Source organism: Sitophilus oryzae, unplaced genomic scaffold (assembly GCF_002938485.1).
Source record: "Sitophilus oryzae breed Bouriz unplaced genomic scaffold, Soryzae_2.0 scaffold_466_pilon_pilon, whole genome shotgun sequence".
NCBI classification, from domain to species: domain Eukaryota; kingdom Metazoa; phylum Arthropoda; class Insecta; order Coleoptera; family Curculionidae; genus Sitophilus; species Sitophilus oryzae.
This window is the reverse complement of record NW_022147047.1, coordinates 1,326,685-1,342,364: the sequence shown is the minus strand read 5'-3', so window position 1 is coordinate 1,342,364 and position 15,680 is coordinate 1,326,685. Positions and strand designations below refer to the sequence as shown.

At 33.6% G+C, this 15,680-nt stretch overlaps 1 protein-coding gene and 1 non-coding gene across 2 annotated transcripts; one reads left to right on the top strand and one right to left on the bottom strand.

Moving 5' to 3' along the window:
* Window positions 1-714: 714 nt before the first annotated feature.
* On the top strand, window positions 715-786 carry Trnad-guc. The gene has a single exon. It is a non-coding gene; the product is annotated as a tRNA-Asp (tRNA).
* Window positions 787-12,638: 11,852 nt separating this feature from the next.
* Window positions 12,639-15,428, bottom strand: LOC115886030. The gene has a single exon (XM_030905060.1). The coding sequence runs from the start codon at window positions 15,426-15,428 to the stop codon at window positions 12,639-12,641; it is 2,790 nt and encodes a 929-aa protein (XP_030760920.1).
* Window positions 15,429-15,680: the final 252 nt, after the last annotated feature.

Sequence of the window (15,680 nt, the reverse complement as noted above, 5' to 3'; positions counted from 1 at the left end):
AAAACGATGTCACAGTAGCCTTCGAAATAAGAAACGGCGATAATTTGCGTCGAAAAAATTCTTATATAAGTATCAGTTTTTTGGATATTTTTGTTGACGTCACCCGTATAAACCCTCTGTACTCTCGATGGGAACTAATGTATATTATGTACATACTTTAAACAAATAAAGATAAGATATAAAATTAAATCTACAAAATACTTATTCGACAAAAAATCGATTTATATGAGTTAAGTACATTAGCGTAACTAGCAATTCATCCTGGGGGGGGGGGGGGGGGCGGAGCTCAGCACAGGGGGTCTTTTGTTTTTTAAAAATGAAGAATAATTTAAAAAACACGTTTTTTGAATAAAACGTTTACATGAATTTCTTTATCAGTAAATTTCATATACTTGGTTATCAAACCGTGTTCCCGTAGATTACTTAAATACCTACAAATTTTCTAAAAAAATAAAAATTAACACATGTTTGAAAACAACAAAATAATATTAACTAAACAAAACTAGAAAACGTAATTTTTAGTACATTACAAGCAAATAAAAATGAATACGTAGGTAGCCAAGAGTCATAATTTAAGATTTCTCTGGGGGGTGCCCAGCAGTACCTAGGGTGGGGCCGGCACCCCTGTAGTTACGCCAATGGTTAAATACCGTGTCTATAAATAATTTATCTACGACAAGTTATCTACTGGTAAATTCAAGTTTCTTCCATCAGTCTTCGGTAGTATAGTGGTCAGTATCCCCGCCTGTCACGCGGGAGACCCGGGTTCGATTCCCGGCCGGAGAGTAACTTTTTTTGATTTTTAAATTATATTTTTTTTAATATAATATTATATCAGAATCTAACACGTACACCAATTAGTCCAAAAAGCGTGTAAAAACTGTTTTTTTCTGGATAAAAACGATTTTTTACGCGTATACAATTATTTTTTAAGCGCATACAACTATTTTTTAAGCGTATAAAACTATTTTTACGCCTTAAAAACTGTTTGTTACGCGCAAAAAACTATTTTTTAAATGTAAAAAACTATTTGTTACAGGTAAAATCTGTCTGTTACACACACAAAAAACTATTTTTACGCGTTAAAAAATATTTTAATTTATTACTTTTTGAAACTAAAAAAACTGTTTGTTACACCGTGATTAGCGTAGAAAAATATTTTAATTTATTACTTTTTTTAAATTAAAAAAAAAAATTTTACACGTAAAAACTATTTGCTACAAGAAAAAACTATTTTTACGCGTAAAAAAATATTTTAATTTATTACTCTTTCAAACTAAAAAAACTGTTTGCTACACGCAAAAAACTATTTTTTACATGTAAAAAACTCTTTGTTACACGTAAACACTATTTGTTACACGTAAAAAACTATTTTTTACGCGTAAAAGATATTATAATTTATTACATTTTTAAACTAAAAAAAAACTATTTATTACACGCCAAAAACTATTTTTGACGCCTAAATAATATTTTGATTAATTACTTTTTCAAACTAAGAAAAAACTGTTTGTTTTACGCAAAAACTATTTGTTACAAGTAAACAATTATTTTACGTAAAAAAAAATATTTGAATTAGTTACTTTTTCAAACTAAAAAAAACACACGCAAAAAAGCATTTTTACATGTAAAAAACTATTTGTTACACGTAAAAAAATATTTTAATTTATTACTTTTTAGCCGACCATACCAATAGGTACAGGCTGGGCCAAATTCGACGCTTTTAAATGGAAACACCCTTTTCTATAAGAGATAGACGAAAACTAATATCGGTGTCTGGAGCTCAATTTACATCAAAAACATGATGGTGAAAACCACACATCGATATCTGTTACCGTTTCGGAGTTACGGGGTGTTTTTCAAAAATGTGCATTTTTAACAAATCGCTGTAACTTTTTTGCTATGAAAAATTTTGTATTTCTATGAAAACATTTCCAAAGCACCTTTTTACGTAGAATTTAATGGTTTAAGTATATATTTTTTTAAATTAATAATTTAAGAGTTATCAACAGAAAAATTGATTTTTTATTTGGGACACCCTTTATATTTTTAATTAACTGCAAATAATTTAAAATTACCTTTCCAAAAATATTGCACACTTGATATTTTGTTATAATCCCCTTCGAAATACAGAATTTTTAAAAGTTCGCCACTTTTAACTAGTAGGCTTTGGACCCCTTATTGATGATATGCCCTTAATGGAACTCGAAAACATATTTTTCCAGCAAGACGACGCACCGCCTCTGAAAGCTGAAGTTATCAGAAAATTTTTGCAGCCAATTTCACGAATAATTGAATAGCTAACCAAGATCCCAGCCATTGACCGTCGAGGCCGCCTAACTTAGTGCCCATGGATCTAATCCTATGGATATATTTGCAGAAGAATAAAGGTTCCTTATTCTTCCATATAATCTAGACAAGAATTAAAAATACTTAGCAGTTATGAGAGGGTATCTTTCACCCCCACTGAGTTAATGAATTCCGCGAGAAATGTTCAAAAACTGACCCGTCTGTCCATAACAGAAGACGGTCGATATGTCGAACACCTGTAGCAAAATCTCATGTCTTTGTTTGCTATTTATTTTTATTGTTATTAGATATAGTTTAAATGTGTTGATGTTGGTTAAATATATTTTAAATTGTTATAAAATTCTGCATATCTCATAGCAAATATTATTTTCGTTTTAATTGATGCTCACAGCCAGAATTTTTTTGCATTACAGCCGGTGCCGTTCAAAGCCTACTTATTTAAAGAGGGCAAATTTTTATATACTCTATATCTCGAAGAGGAATCGAGCAAAATATCAAGTGTGTTATATTTTTGTAAAGGTAATTTTAAATTATTTACAATAAATTAAAAATATACAGGGTGTCCCATATAAAAAATCAAATTTTCTGTTGATAATTTTTAAATTATTAATTTAAAAAAAAATATACTTAAACCATTAAATTCTACGTAAAAAGGTGCTTTGGAAATGTTTTCATAAAAAAAGAAAATTTTCCATAGCAAAAAAGTTACAGCGATTTGTTAAAAATGCATATTTTTGAAAAACACCCCGTAACTCCGAAACGGTAACAGATATCGATATGCGGTTTTCACCATCATGTTTTTGACAAAATTGAGCTCCAGACACCAATATTAGTTTTTGTCTCTCTCCTATAGAAAAGGGTGTTTCCATTTAAAAGCGTCGAATTTGACCCACCCTGTACATATGGTAGGCTATTAAGATCGGCAAAAAAAAGTTTTTTTACTTTCACTCAAAATGAGTTATTTGGGTCATAAATGACCTAAATACAAAATATTTTCATGGTGTCTGTCTGTCTGTCTGTCCGTGTGTCCGTCTGCCGTCTGTAACACGATAACTCAAAACCGCTGAACCCATTTTAATCAAATTTGGCACCAAAATACTGTGGCACCTGAGAATCGAAATATATAGCGATACGCGGTTTTCAAATTAAGATTAGGAATAATATTTGCAACAAAATTTGTAATATCATCAAAATCAGTCAAAGTCGCTTTTTTTAAATAAAAAACAACGGAAATGTATATTTTTTCACCCAGTAGTTTTTTTACAGTTACAGTTAACGAAAAATTACTCTTCAACCCAGTAAAAAGATATGTAGGTACCGCCCACTACAAGCAGGAGTCATATTGACATCGTAATCAAGGTACTCATGTAAAAAACACCCACACCCCAATTTTTATCCAAATATTGATATTAGTTCAGAAATTATTTCGGAAAAATAAACATGAAAATGAAACTGCTACACCCTGTATCTCCAAAACGAAGCATTTTAGAACATAAATTTATACGAACATTTTTACCTATTTTTATCAGTAGAATATGCTGCTGAAGTTTCTGGAATACCATTGGGACCACCCTATATTAGGGCCTTCTATTTAAAAATAATTAGTTTATACCAATAAATCTGACATTCGACAGAATACGACTTTTTTTATAATACGCCATATAAGGAACTAAAGAGTTATAAGCCTGATAAAAATGGGACCAAATATAACGAAAGAACTGTACATAATTTAGCAGAAATAATTTTATTTTTATTGATTCATCATTTTGTCAAGAAAAAGTATATACAAGATATATTTTGAAATATCTGGATGATAAATATATATATTTTTTATTTTAAATGCTTATCCAATTATTACATTTTTATGTTTTTATAATATTATGTTTTAAATAAATTTGTGAAATATAAATAAATTTGAATAAATATATTTTCTTCGAATTTTGGCACCTTCACCACATTTCGTTATTAAGTACTGTTTGACCAGCGGATCTGAAGCTACGGAAGGAATGCGAGAAAAAAAAATCGATATTGCCACGTTTATCTATAAAATTGCAAAATTGCCAGACATGAACTATAAATTTCATATATTTTTATTATATATAATGTGTTTAGCATATATTCTGACGTATATTACTAAGGAATTTTAACGTAGTTCATATTGTTTGATATGTTTTATTTAATAACTTATTTCTTTCATTCTGTATAATGTGCTTATTATGAAAGTTGAAGATTTTTCAACGATATCATTGGCAAACCGGCATCGCCGCGCATGGCCGCCTATTCATCGAACATGTTTGGCGAGAATACGTCACAGGATTTGTTACCACGCGGTTGCCATGGCTTTTACGCCTTTCCTATTCGTTTGCTTTATCCCCAACTTCACGGTCTCTTCTGAAAAGAGTAGGAATATTGAATACTATTGAAATATCCAGTGGCGGTGTCATTTTTTTGATCATTATTACTTTATTTCATTATTTTATACCAGTTATCCTAAACTTTATTCCTATATTTTTCGTATATTTGATAGTTAAGTTGTGTTTTACTCTTTTTTTATCTTGTTATAATGTTTTTCGTTCGTAGTTTTTAATTATTAATAATATCAAGTTTGATCGTATATTTGTGCTATAAAATGAATAAATTTGTTGGGTAAGACACTACATAGTCAGACAAGAGAAATAATAGGTAATTTATATAGGTAAGTTAATAATAACGTGGATGAAATCTCATTTGGTTTATTTCCTTGTGTTCATAATAGGGTTTGCGATGAAGAAGCTACAGAGAGTTCGCTTAAGTTGCCGCTTAAACGTAAACTTGAGCGGATATTTCTTTATACCGGAGTTAGCGTATCGGCTATAAAAAAAATTCACATAGAAGATAAAAAAAAGGCTGAAAACTAACCCCGATAAAATGATATCCAGCTCTGGAAAGAAACGACCACGTTAGACTGCTGTCGAAAAGCTCGACGACTTTTTCGAAGTGGTCAGGAATTTGATAAACAGATTTTATCTCGAATTCAAACTCGTCCCCACAATTAGAAAGCGTTTGCAAAAATTGTAGGAAGAATCGAATTTTCCTTTTGCAGGGAAACGCTAAGGGGATTATTAAAATCAAATGAATTTTTTTGGCGTAAATGTCAAAATAACAGATAAATATTAATGGAGCGGCCCATTATATTGCAGAGAGAGATATAAATATATACGCGAAATTCGAAAATATAGCCAAGTATTATCTATTTGGATGAAACATATGGGTAGACAATGACCTAACCTTTAAAAACTGCTGGCAGAGCGATACCATATCTGGTGTAATAGGCAATATTGGATCTACTGGTGAGTAAAATTATGTTTTGTTTGCGCTTCCAAAGTTAACTATTTTCAAGATTTTTTTGCTGGAAATAGTTATATCTAAAATTATGTATTATAGAAAAAAATATAGTTAGTACAGATATATAAATAAATATACCTCAAGACTCAGTCTTGATCATCTGCTGATGGCAGACATGGTTAGCGAAACGTGCGTCCAGTGTAAAATTAAAAGTGTTTTGGTGTATTGTACTGATTGAGTGTTTTATTTTGCTGTGTAACACCAAAGGTTCCAACCCCCAGCTGTAATTATTTCTTCTATTATATTAACAACACAATAATAAAATGATTCAAAATATTTAAGGGAGCTTTAACAAAAGCTTTTAGTGTTTATCTGCTAACTCAACAGTAACGATTGAAACAGCATAAAGTTTTTTGAAAAAAATTATTAATCTGAGTATTATATTTATGATACACATTATTTTCATATAAAACACCGTACGCCCATGCCTATTTTATGAATGAAATTGGGCGTGTTTTGTTTACAACTGCGTTCCCCTGCCGATACCCCGTAGCTACAGATCCGTTGGTCACACTATACCTGTTGGTTTTCGAATTGGACATACATATTTCCTTTAATACATAAGAATCTTTTCCATGTTCTAAACCAATTTTATCCTTTTTTTCTACTTTATCAGTAATACTCGTACTATCAAACAATAAAATGCATAAATAGTTATTTTTTATACAAAACGATAAAATGGTATTATAGTTAATTAATTTCGGGCGACGATAATGCAATTTTATCCTCGCGTATAAAACAATATCTTTTTCCATAGCGAGTTACGTTTTAAAAAATATTCAGAAATTATTATTTCAAGGAATTTATCACGAGTAGAAAAAATATTGTGCGTTGGTTTCTATGTTTTGAGTCAATATTTTTTAATTCTCTTTCGGGTCGATTGCTGATTGAATTGGAGCCAGAAATGGCTCAAAACGAAATAAGTAAATTACCAACAGATATGCAGACTGAGGCGACAAACGCCATATCCAAACTACTTCCATTTAAATCCTGAATATCTTATGAAAAGGAATGCAAAAATTTTCAAAAATGCAAGCAATTATAAAACGTGCGAGAAGAAATAAAGTTTTTAACCTATCCTCGCTGTTAAAGTATCATTTAATCTACCCCTGCGGTTAAAGTACTATTTTATCTACTATTTTTGATAGATATAAGGCAATTTTAACAGTCGCTATGGAAAAAAATATATAAGAATCTTTTCCATCTTCTAAACCATTTTTATCATTTTTTTCTACTTTATCAGTAATACTATCAAACAATAAAATGCATAAAATATAATTAAAACCCTTTATCATTTTAATTCATTCCATTTATCAGCTTTCTTATAGCCATTTCTCCTCTATACTTCTCACAATTTTTAGCGACATCCCCCTCCCTCTCCAAAAAGTACGTTGGGAGGCGACGTTGCCGCTTCCAACGGCGGGAGGGGGCAAGTGAGGGAATGCAGTGAGGAGGAGGTTGAAACCCTTTAGCTGCTGCATGGAGGACCTTGACACGATGTAACCTTATAACCTTTGAACTCTTGTGCTGATATAAACGCTAGACTTTAGTCCAATTTTAATATTTTTTTATGCAAAAGAAAGTCTCTATTTTCGCTCTATATTGTCACAATCTTTATTTAGTGCATTTTTAATGGTTTATTAAAGGCCTAGTAATATTTTTGTTCAAGAATAATAAATAAAATAATTATTAATGAAAATTTCAAGCCATTTTTGTTTTCTTACCCACCTCTCAATTTTGAAAATATACTTCTTTTTGTTGTTGTTTTATTACTGCATTTTTATTATTTATTATTATTTTGATTAGTAATAATAATAACAGCCCACAAATAGACACCAATATGTTTTTATCAGAGTTCCCAAATTACACTCAGATGCAAAAAAAAACGCAACGGAAAAATTTTTGGGCAAGTTTAAAATGTTACATTTTTTTTATTTTTAGACCTTTTCCTTGATTTTTTAGCAAATTGTGTATAAATATATGAACTTAAATTCGGAAACTCAGGTTATTGTAAACTTTAGTATTTGGCTCATTATACAGGGTTAATCGAAGAGTTGTTTTTTACACTAACTTTAAAACACCCTGTGCAATAATTTCGTGAGCAAAATTTCCCAAAACATTATTGTTCTATCAGAACTGTCTTTTGAGCATTTTTTTTCATTAACCAAAGCATGTGTTGACATCGAGTCAATCGAAAAATTGCTCACGAAATTATTACACAGGGTGTTTTAACGTTAAGTTAAAAAACAATCCTTATACTAACCCTGTATAATAAGTCAAATACTAAAATTTATAAAAAACAGAGTTTAGAAATTAAAGTTGATATGTTTATACAGGGTGTCAAAAAACATGTGCCATCTCTCGTAGCCACCTCACGTAAAAGTATGATTAATTTTTCATAGGTCCGATTCTGCTTTGTTTCGTGGCTACAGGGTGTTAAAGTTTTACTTTTTTTTGATTTATTATAATTTTCTTCCAAGTACTTTTAGCGATTCGAATAAAATTTTGAGAATAAAAGTTACTATAAGTGCTACATAATTTAATCCTAAAAAAGTGTCGATAAATTCATCAGGGACATGCATATGGGTTATCACTAGAATATTTTTCGAAAAAAAAACATGTACGTCACTGACTTTAATATCAAAATTTTGTAGGCCGTTTAATGCCAGTTAAAAATTATCTCTAGATATTTTGTCGAATTCGGCTTCCTTGATGAGATAAACGCATTTTTATTAATCACAATTAGTAAAATAAAAATAAAATTAATAAATTAAATATTTTAACTTATTATTAAATATTATTACTATTAGTTATTATTACTATATGTCCAACCAACAGCAATTTCAAATTAAAAAATAATGGTATTTAAGATAATTACAAAAAAGCTAATTTTAAAAAGTTTTTTTCGATGAGAAATCATTGAGTACGCATTTAAAACTTTTGCAAGGTAATTTAAATTTTCTTAAAGGTTGCTATTAGACTTGGATCAAGGCAAATTAATAAAATTGCGTTTATTTCATCGAGGCCGAAATCGACAAATATATCAAGAGATAACTTTTAATCGGCACGGGAGATGGCACATGCTTTTTGAAACACCTTGTATACAGTTTGTTAAAGAAATCCTTTCAAATGGGGTTAAAAATATAACACTATTTTTTTCTGTTGCATTTTTTTGCATCTGTGTGTAGATCAAATAACAGAAATAAGTATAAACATTATACGAAATATTAACTCCAATACACAAAATTAAAAAGAAAACTCAAAAATTACCTCAAATTCAAGATATTTTTGAATATAAATGTCAATTTCGAATGTAAAAATCAAAATTCCTCTAATGATGCACCAAAAACATTGCCACAGTGCCCTACTGAACAAAATAACTGGCGAGATTCTCGAGATAAAGTAAATTTACATCAAATCCATCGTTAATTTTGCCTCCTCAAAACCCTACAACTTCCCAAACTGCTCGTTATTTCTCTTCCTCTTATCCCGTTTCCTAATTCCTGGCTCTTAAATTATCACCCTCTTTTCGAAAGGCACATTCACGGAATTTTTAAACAGATTTAGGCCTGCTCATTGAGGAAAACAAGATTATTTGCGAAGAATAAATTTTGTAAATAAGCAAGTGCCGTAATGATGTAATATGAAAATTGAAATGAATGAATTGGGGGTAGATTTATATCTTATTAAAAATTGCAGAGAATAATTCAAAATTTCACTGATCATATCTCGCATATCATCATCATCATCATCATCATTTTCAGCTTATTCAACCATATCCAGATATTTAGATACTCTCTTTGTAGTTGAGCCCATCTCAAGTAGCATATTTTAGGTACTGTTTCTAATTTGTGTCTGTTTCTTGACACAAAATGGATAAGGTATGCCACAAATAGGAAACATTTTCAAAACCTATATATTTTATATGGCTTTATTACATGTGTTTCCATTGTGGTGACACTAGCTGTTTCCTGAAATTTTACAGGAAATGTTTCGAAACATTTTCTGCAATTTGTGTCCAAGATGTTGCCGTTTTCGGCAGCCACTGTTTCTAAATGCGAAGAAACAAAATACCAAACTAAAATAGTCTGTCTATGTGTGGATTTCAAAATGAAAACAATCATCAACAATGTCGACCTCCGCCATAATTTTTTTGTCTTAAAATCTTTGTTTTTAGGTTTTCTCGCACAAAAAATGTCTGGCAAAAGTAAATTCATAGTTTAATTTATAATGTACTTACATATTTTTAATGCCCCTTCTATATATCGTTATTTGTTGGTACAAAATATTTTTGTTTCAAATATAGATTTTTATTTTTATTTCTATTCATGGTTCTGAAAATAAAAATATAGAAATCAATATAATCTCAATCACAACCTAACCTAAGCAAAAACACATATATTTTTAGTTTAAAACGCTATCACTAGCCAACACGGCGGAAATTTAATTCATTATTTTATTAAATTGACACGGAGTAGGATACAAATCATCTACATTATATCATATTTGTATCTGAAAAGAGAGAAACTCGTGTTTCAAAAATGAATCGACAATAAATGGAAACATTGTTTCCAAAATGTTTCGATTTAGCGCTATCTGTGTAGAAATTTCGAACTAGTCACCTGTCAACAACGCCAATCAAAACTTCTGGTCAAAATGATTAAAACATGTTTATTTACTTATTATAACAATGTATTCCATTGTGGAAAAAAAACGAAAAAAACGTCTGTCTCCTGTTGGGTGGCTTTGAGAAAAATTTACTGTGAAAAATGCCATATGAAATATAAAATCACGAATATCTGCGAAACCGTTAAAAATTTTGAAATACTCTAAATATAAAAAAATGTCCATTTTTTAATTCTCCACCTATTAAAAAATAATATACATTTCCATATTTAAAAAAAAACTAAGAAAAATTATTTTATATTTTAGAACATTTGCCATAGAATTTTGAACATCATGTATAATTTATAATTAACATATTTATAGCAAAGTAGGTACAGACCATCTAAAGTAAATACCTATATAGTTTTGATTTCAGAACTGATCTTTGTACTTTTAATATTTTTTTGGAAAGGTTGAAAAATATTTATTTCTTATTTATTTATTAATATCTCTGAAAACTATCGAAATCATATCTTGTATTGTATTTTACTAAGAGTGAGTCCCAGGTGGGACCCTCCACTGAGGCCGCGAGGGCCTATTGTGGCTCAGTTTCTACAAGCTCTTTAATAGAAAAAGAGCATTAAAGTTCACCCTCAAGACAAAGCCTTTTAACATAGGCCGTTATGTCCGAGGGTGATATGTCTACTAGGTCTGATAGGTCTAGCGTGGGTTTGCCAAACATCTCAAACCTGGTCCTGCCCCCAGCGGGGCAGGTACACATAAAGGTGCGTATTCATTATCCGAACGAACGAACGAACGAACGAACGAAAGAACGAATGAAAGTGCGGTATATTTAGACGGGGACCGAACGCATGCGGCCGTTCGTTCGTTCGTTCGTTCGCTCGACCATCCGTTTCGAGTCGGTACATCAAAGGCGTTCGCCAACAAATGCCTCCGGTCTTCTCGTGCGGTTCTATCGTACGGTCCCCGTCCATACCACTAGCGAACATTCGTTCGTTCGTTCGTTCGTTCGTGCGGATAATGAATACGCACCTTAACGTGCCTTCATTGTTTCGTCATCTTCCATACAGAGTCGGCATTCGGCGTCTTCCACCAGTCCCATCCTCTGTAGGTGTTATCTCAGGCAGCAGTGGCCCGTGTATACTGCAGTAAGCGTACGCGCTCTGTTCCTACCAGCCTTTAGGAGTTCATATGTTCTACGTTTGGATGGCCCTGCTACGATTGTCTTGGCATGTTCCATTCCGTGACTGTCATACCAGTCCCGAAACGTCACACCCCAACCCATTCACAGAGCCTGTCTCTTGCGAGATTTTTGGTACGCTAAGTGTCGGTTCTGGACCCACGAATGGCGAGCCTGCACCAGTTTTGGCGAGGGAATCAGCACGTTCATTTCCCTCTAGGCCGACATGTCCCGGTATCCATATTACCGACACTTTGTTTCCATCTCCTAATATATTGAGTAGTTTCTTACAATGAAGAATCGTCCTGGACGTACTTTTCGTTGCCTCAAGTGCTTTCAACGCCGCTTGACTATCCGAAAATATGCGTATTGCTTTCCCGGTGTATTGCTGTTCTACCAGCAGTTGCACACAGGCTTCAATCGCATATAGCTCAGCTTGGAAAATAGTGGTGTGTTTTCCAAGACTGTAGTAGATCTCAGTCTTTGGACTGCTGCAGTAAATTCCTGCGCCAGATCCTTTATCGTTTTTGGATCCGTCCGTGTACCAACACATTTCCGTCCGTGTACCAACACTATTCGGAAACAGGACGTTGTAGGTGCGCGTCAAGAGTTGGATTGGTGGTGTGAGATCCGAGACCATTCCCAGAATCTCATCCGATTGTAGTTCGTCTACTAGTCGGTTTTGTATGAACATGATTGTTCCTTGGCTCCCTCGTGCCATATTTAGAAACCTATATGTAGCCCATCTCGCCTCCCTCTCCAAAATAATTTGAAGAGGAGGTAAGTCGAGTAGGGTTTCCATAGCTTTTGACGGCGACGAAGTGATCTGAAAGGAAGTCAGAAATACAATAATATAGGAGGTGTTTGTTCTATTTAAAAAAAATCATACCGATCCACTCACACTTCTTCGAGCCACCCTGTAGAAGTTAAAACATTTTCCTGAAATACATCCTAGAACATACTTTAGGTATGCACTTAATCAAAATTCCCAAGTTTTATATTCTAGGCGCTACACATTTACAGATGCACGACGCACTATTGCCGGACCCTGTATGTGGGCTAGTTCCCAGCCAAGTATCATTTTTTTATTTAAAAAATAGTTATTTATGGTACTAGTGTGTATATAATAATATAAAGGATTCTACAGCTCTGGCTGCCTTCCTTCCATCAACCGGGTCCTCCATTCGTCTCGATCATCCCATGTTCCCTCTCGTAGTCCTCTCCGATGCATAGACTCGTCCACTTCATCTCGCCATGATCTTCTTGGCCGCCCTCGCTTTCTTCTTCCAATCGGGCTCCACTCTGTCACTCTGTTAATCCATCTATTTTCCGCCCTTCTAACATGACCGTACCATACCAATCTTTTCGTTTCTATGTACTTTAAGACGTCGGTCTTTCTCCCCATTCTTCTTCTTATTTCCTCATTCGTGACTCGGTCTCTTCTGGTTAGTCCACAGCATCTTCTCCAATACATCATTTCGGTGGCCAGAATTTTTCTTTGGTTGTTTTTGTTTATGACCCATACTTCTGCTGCATATGTCATGATACTCTGAATAATTGTTTCATATATCAATGTTTTAGTCTTTTTCCTGATATTTCTATCCCAGATAACGGAGTGCAGTTGTTGTATACAGGATCTTGTCTGTCCAAGTCTGACATTTATATCTTCTTCCGTAGTTGCGTTTTTCGATAGTGTAAATCCCAGGTATTTAAAGTTATTGGTTCCCTTTATTTCCAGGTGGTCTTCTATTTGTAAATCAGCTGTATCTTCCTCTGTTGTCATGTACATGGTTTTCTTCAGGTTTATTTCTAGTCCTACTTTTTCATACTCTTCATTTAGCTTCCTGAGCATATAACTTAGATCTTCCTCATCCTGGGCCATCACCACCTGGTCATCTGCAAAGCAGAGCGTGTAAAGATGTTCATTTCTTAGAGGGATTCCCATACCTTCACATTTGCGTTTCCAGGTTGTCAGTGCATGTTCCAGAAATATTTTAAATAATGTTGGCGATGTTGGACATCCCTGGAGCAGCCCCTTCGATGTTGTTAAGCTGTTTACTATCTTGTTCCCTACTTTTATGTGTATTTTGTTGTTCCTATATAAAGTCTTCATTGCATTTGTGAGTGTTATCGGTATGTCCAGTCTTTCCATCGCTTTCCATAGTTCTTTCCTGGGTACAGTGTCATAGGCCTTCTTTAAATCGATGAATGCTAAGTGTACTGGTTTGTTCTTTGCTTTTTTTTTCTCCAATAATTGTTGGATCGTGTAAATATGATCTATGCATGATCTCCCTGCTGTAAAACCTGCTTGTTCTTCTCCGATTTTTCCTTGTATGTTCTGTTCTAATTTGTCTCTCAGTACTCTACCATATAGCCTCCCCATGGTTGCTATGACACTGATCCCTCGATAGTTATCGCACTGTCTTCTATCTCCTTTTTTGAAAATCGATGTTAGCTGTGCTTCCTTCCATTCGTCTGGTATGTTATGTCCATTTATTGCTTTCCCAAACATTCCATGTATGATTCTGAATAATTTTTCTGTGCCGCATTTTATGAGCTCTGGTGCGATGTCCCCTGGTCCTCCTGCTTTTTTGTTTTTTATTGTTTTAATTGCCTTTCGTATATCTTCTATTGTTATAGGTATATGTTGTGCTCTAGGTTGTCCCTCTTCTTCTTGTCTTTCCTCTATAAACTTTTGTCTTGTTTCCGTGAGTAAATCTTTGTAGTGATCTTTCCACTTCTCAGGTTCAATGTATGATATGTATGATCTTTCTTTCCTATCGGATCTCAATTCCTTAATCACTCTCCATGCTTCTGATCTTCTAGCTCCACCGATATATTGGTCCAAGTTCTGGCAGGTTTTTTCCCAATTTTCGTTTTTCTCTCTGTTTACCATCCCTTTAACGTCTCTGTTTTTTTCTCTATATTTTTTGTAGTCATCTTCATTCCTGGTACTCAGCCATTTATTGTACAGTTGTTTTTTACATTTAATTTCGTTAATCGTCGTTTCACTAAGATTGTATTCGAAAGGTCGTTGTTTTCCTTCTACTTCTCCGAGGGCTTCCATCCCTGCCTGTAGCATACTTTCTTTGATGTGCTGGTATGTGTCTTCCATGTTATCATCGTATCTAAATTCTATGAGTTTCTGGTCAAGTCTTGTTTGGTATAGATGTCGTGTGGATTCATCCTGTAATAATTGTATTTTTAGTGGTTTTCTTTTTTGTATTTCTATCGGTGTTCCTTCAATGTTGTTCGTTTTTCTATTCATCCAAGGGAATTCCATTTTAGCTAGTAATAATCTGTGGTCGCTTCCGCATTCTGCCCCTCGCTGTACTCGGACGTCCCTTATTTTAATTGTAGATCTTCTTCGTATGATAATGTAATCTATTATAGATTTGAGTTCTCTCGTTTCTTGTGTCCAGGTGTATCTGTGGATATCCTTATGTCTGAAGAACCCATTTGTTACTTTGAGGTCGTTTAGTTCGCATATTTCTATGACTCTTTCACCGTTATCGTTGGTTATTTCTTCTCCAAATCTTCCTATTACGCTATCATTTTCTTTTCTGCCTACTCTCCCATTCAAGTCGCCTGCTATAATGAGTTCTTTTTTCCGTATGTTAGCAATTTCGTTCTGTATCGTGTCCAAAAACTTTTCTTTCTCTGTAACGGGGCTGTCATCGTTTGGTCCGTATGCGCCTATTATAATTACGTCCCTACCGTATATCGCTATCTCCACTCTTATCACCCTTTCGTTTACTGGTTCCCACGTCTTGATGTTCTTTCTAAATTTTTTCTTCACTAATATTCCGACTCCCGCTTTAGCTCTTTGTTCTTTTTTCACTCCGCTCCATATATGCAGTGCGCCTCCGATCTCTTCTGTACCGTTTCCCTTTTTCTTTGTCTCGGTTACAACCAATATATCCACGTTCATGTTCTTGAATTCCTCCAACACTTCTTCTCGCTTGGTTCTCCATCCTTGAATATTCCATGTGGCGAGTCTTAATTTCCTTTCCTTGATCTTCCTCCCTTTCCCTCTTTCTGTCCCGGTTGCTGTTTACAGCTTGTACTTGAAAATCTTCAGCAGAACTGCCCCCCGTATCCGTTGGGGCCCTCTAGATGAGGTGTGGATTGCCACCCGGGGATTTTTCTTATAATTTTTCATTCTGCATCTATTTTTCCCAAG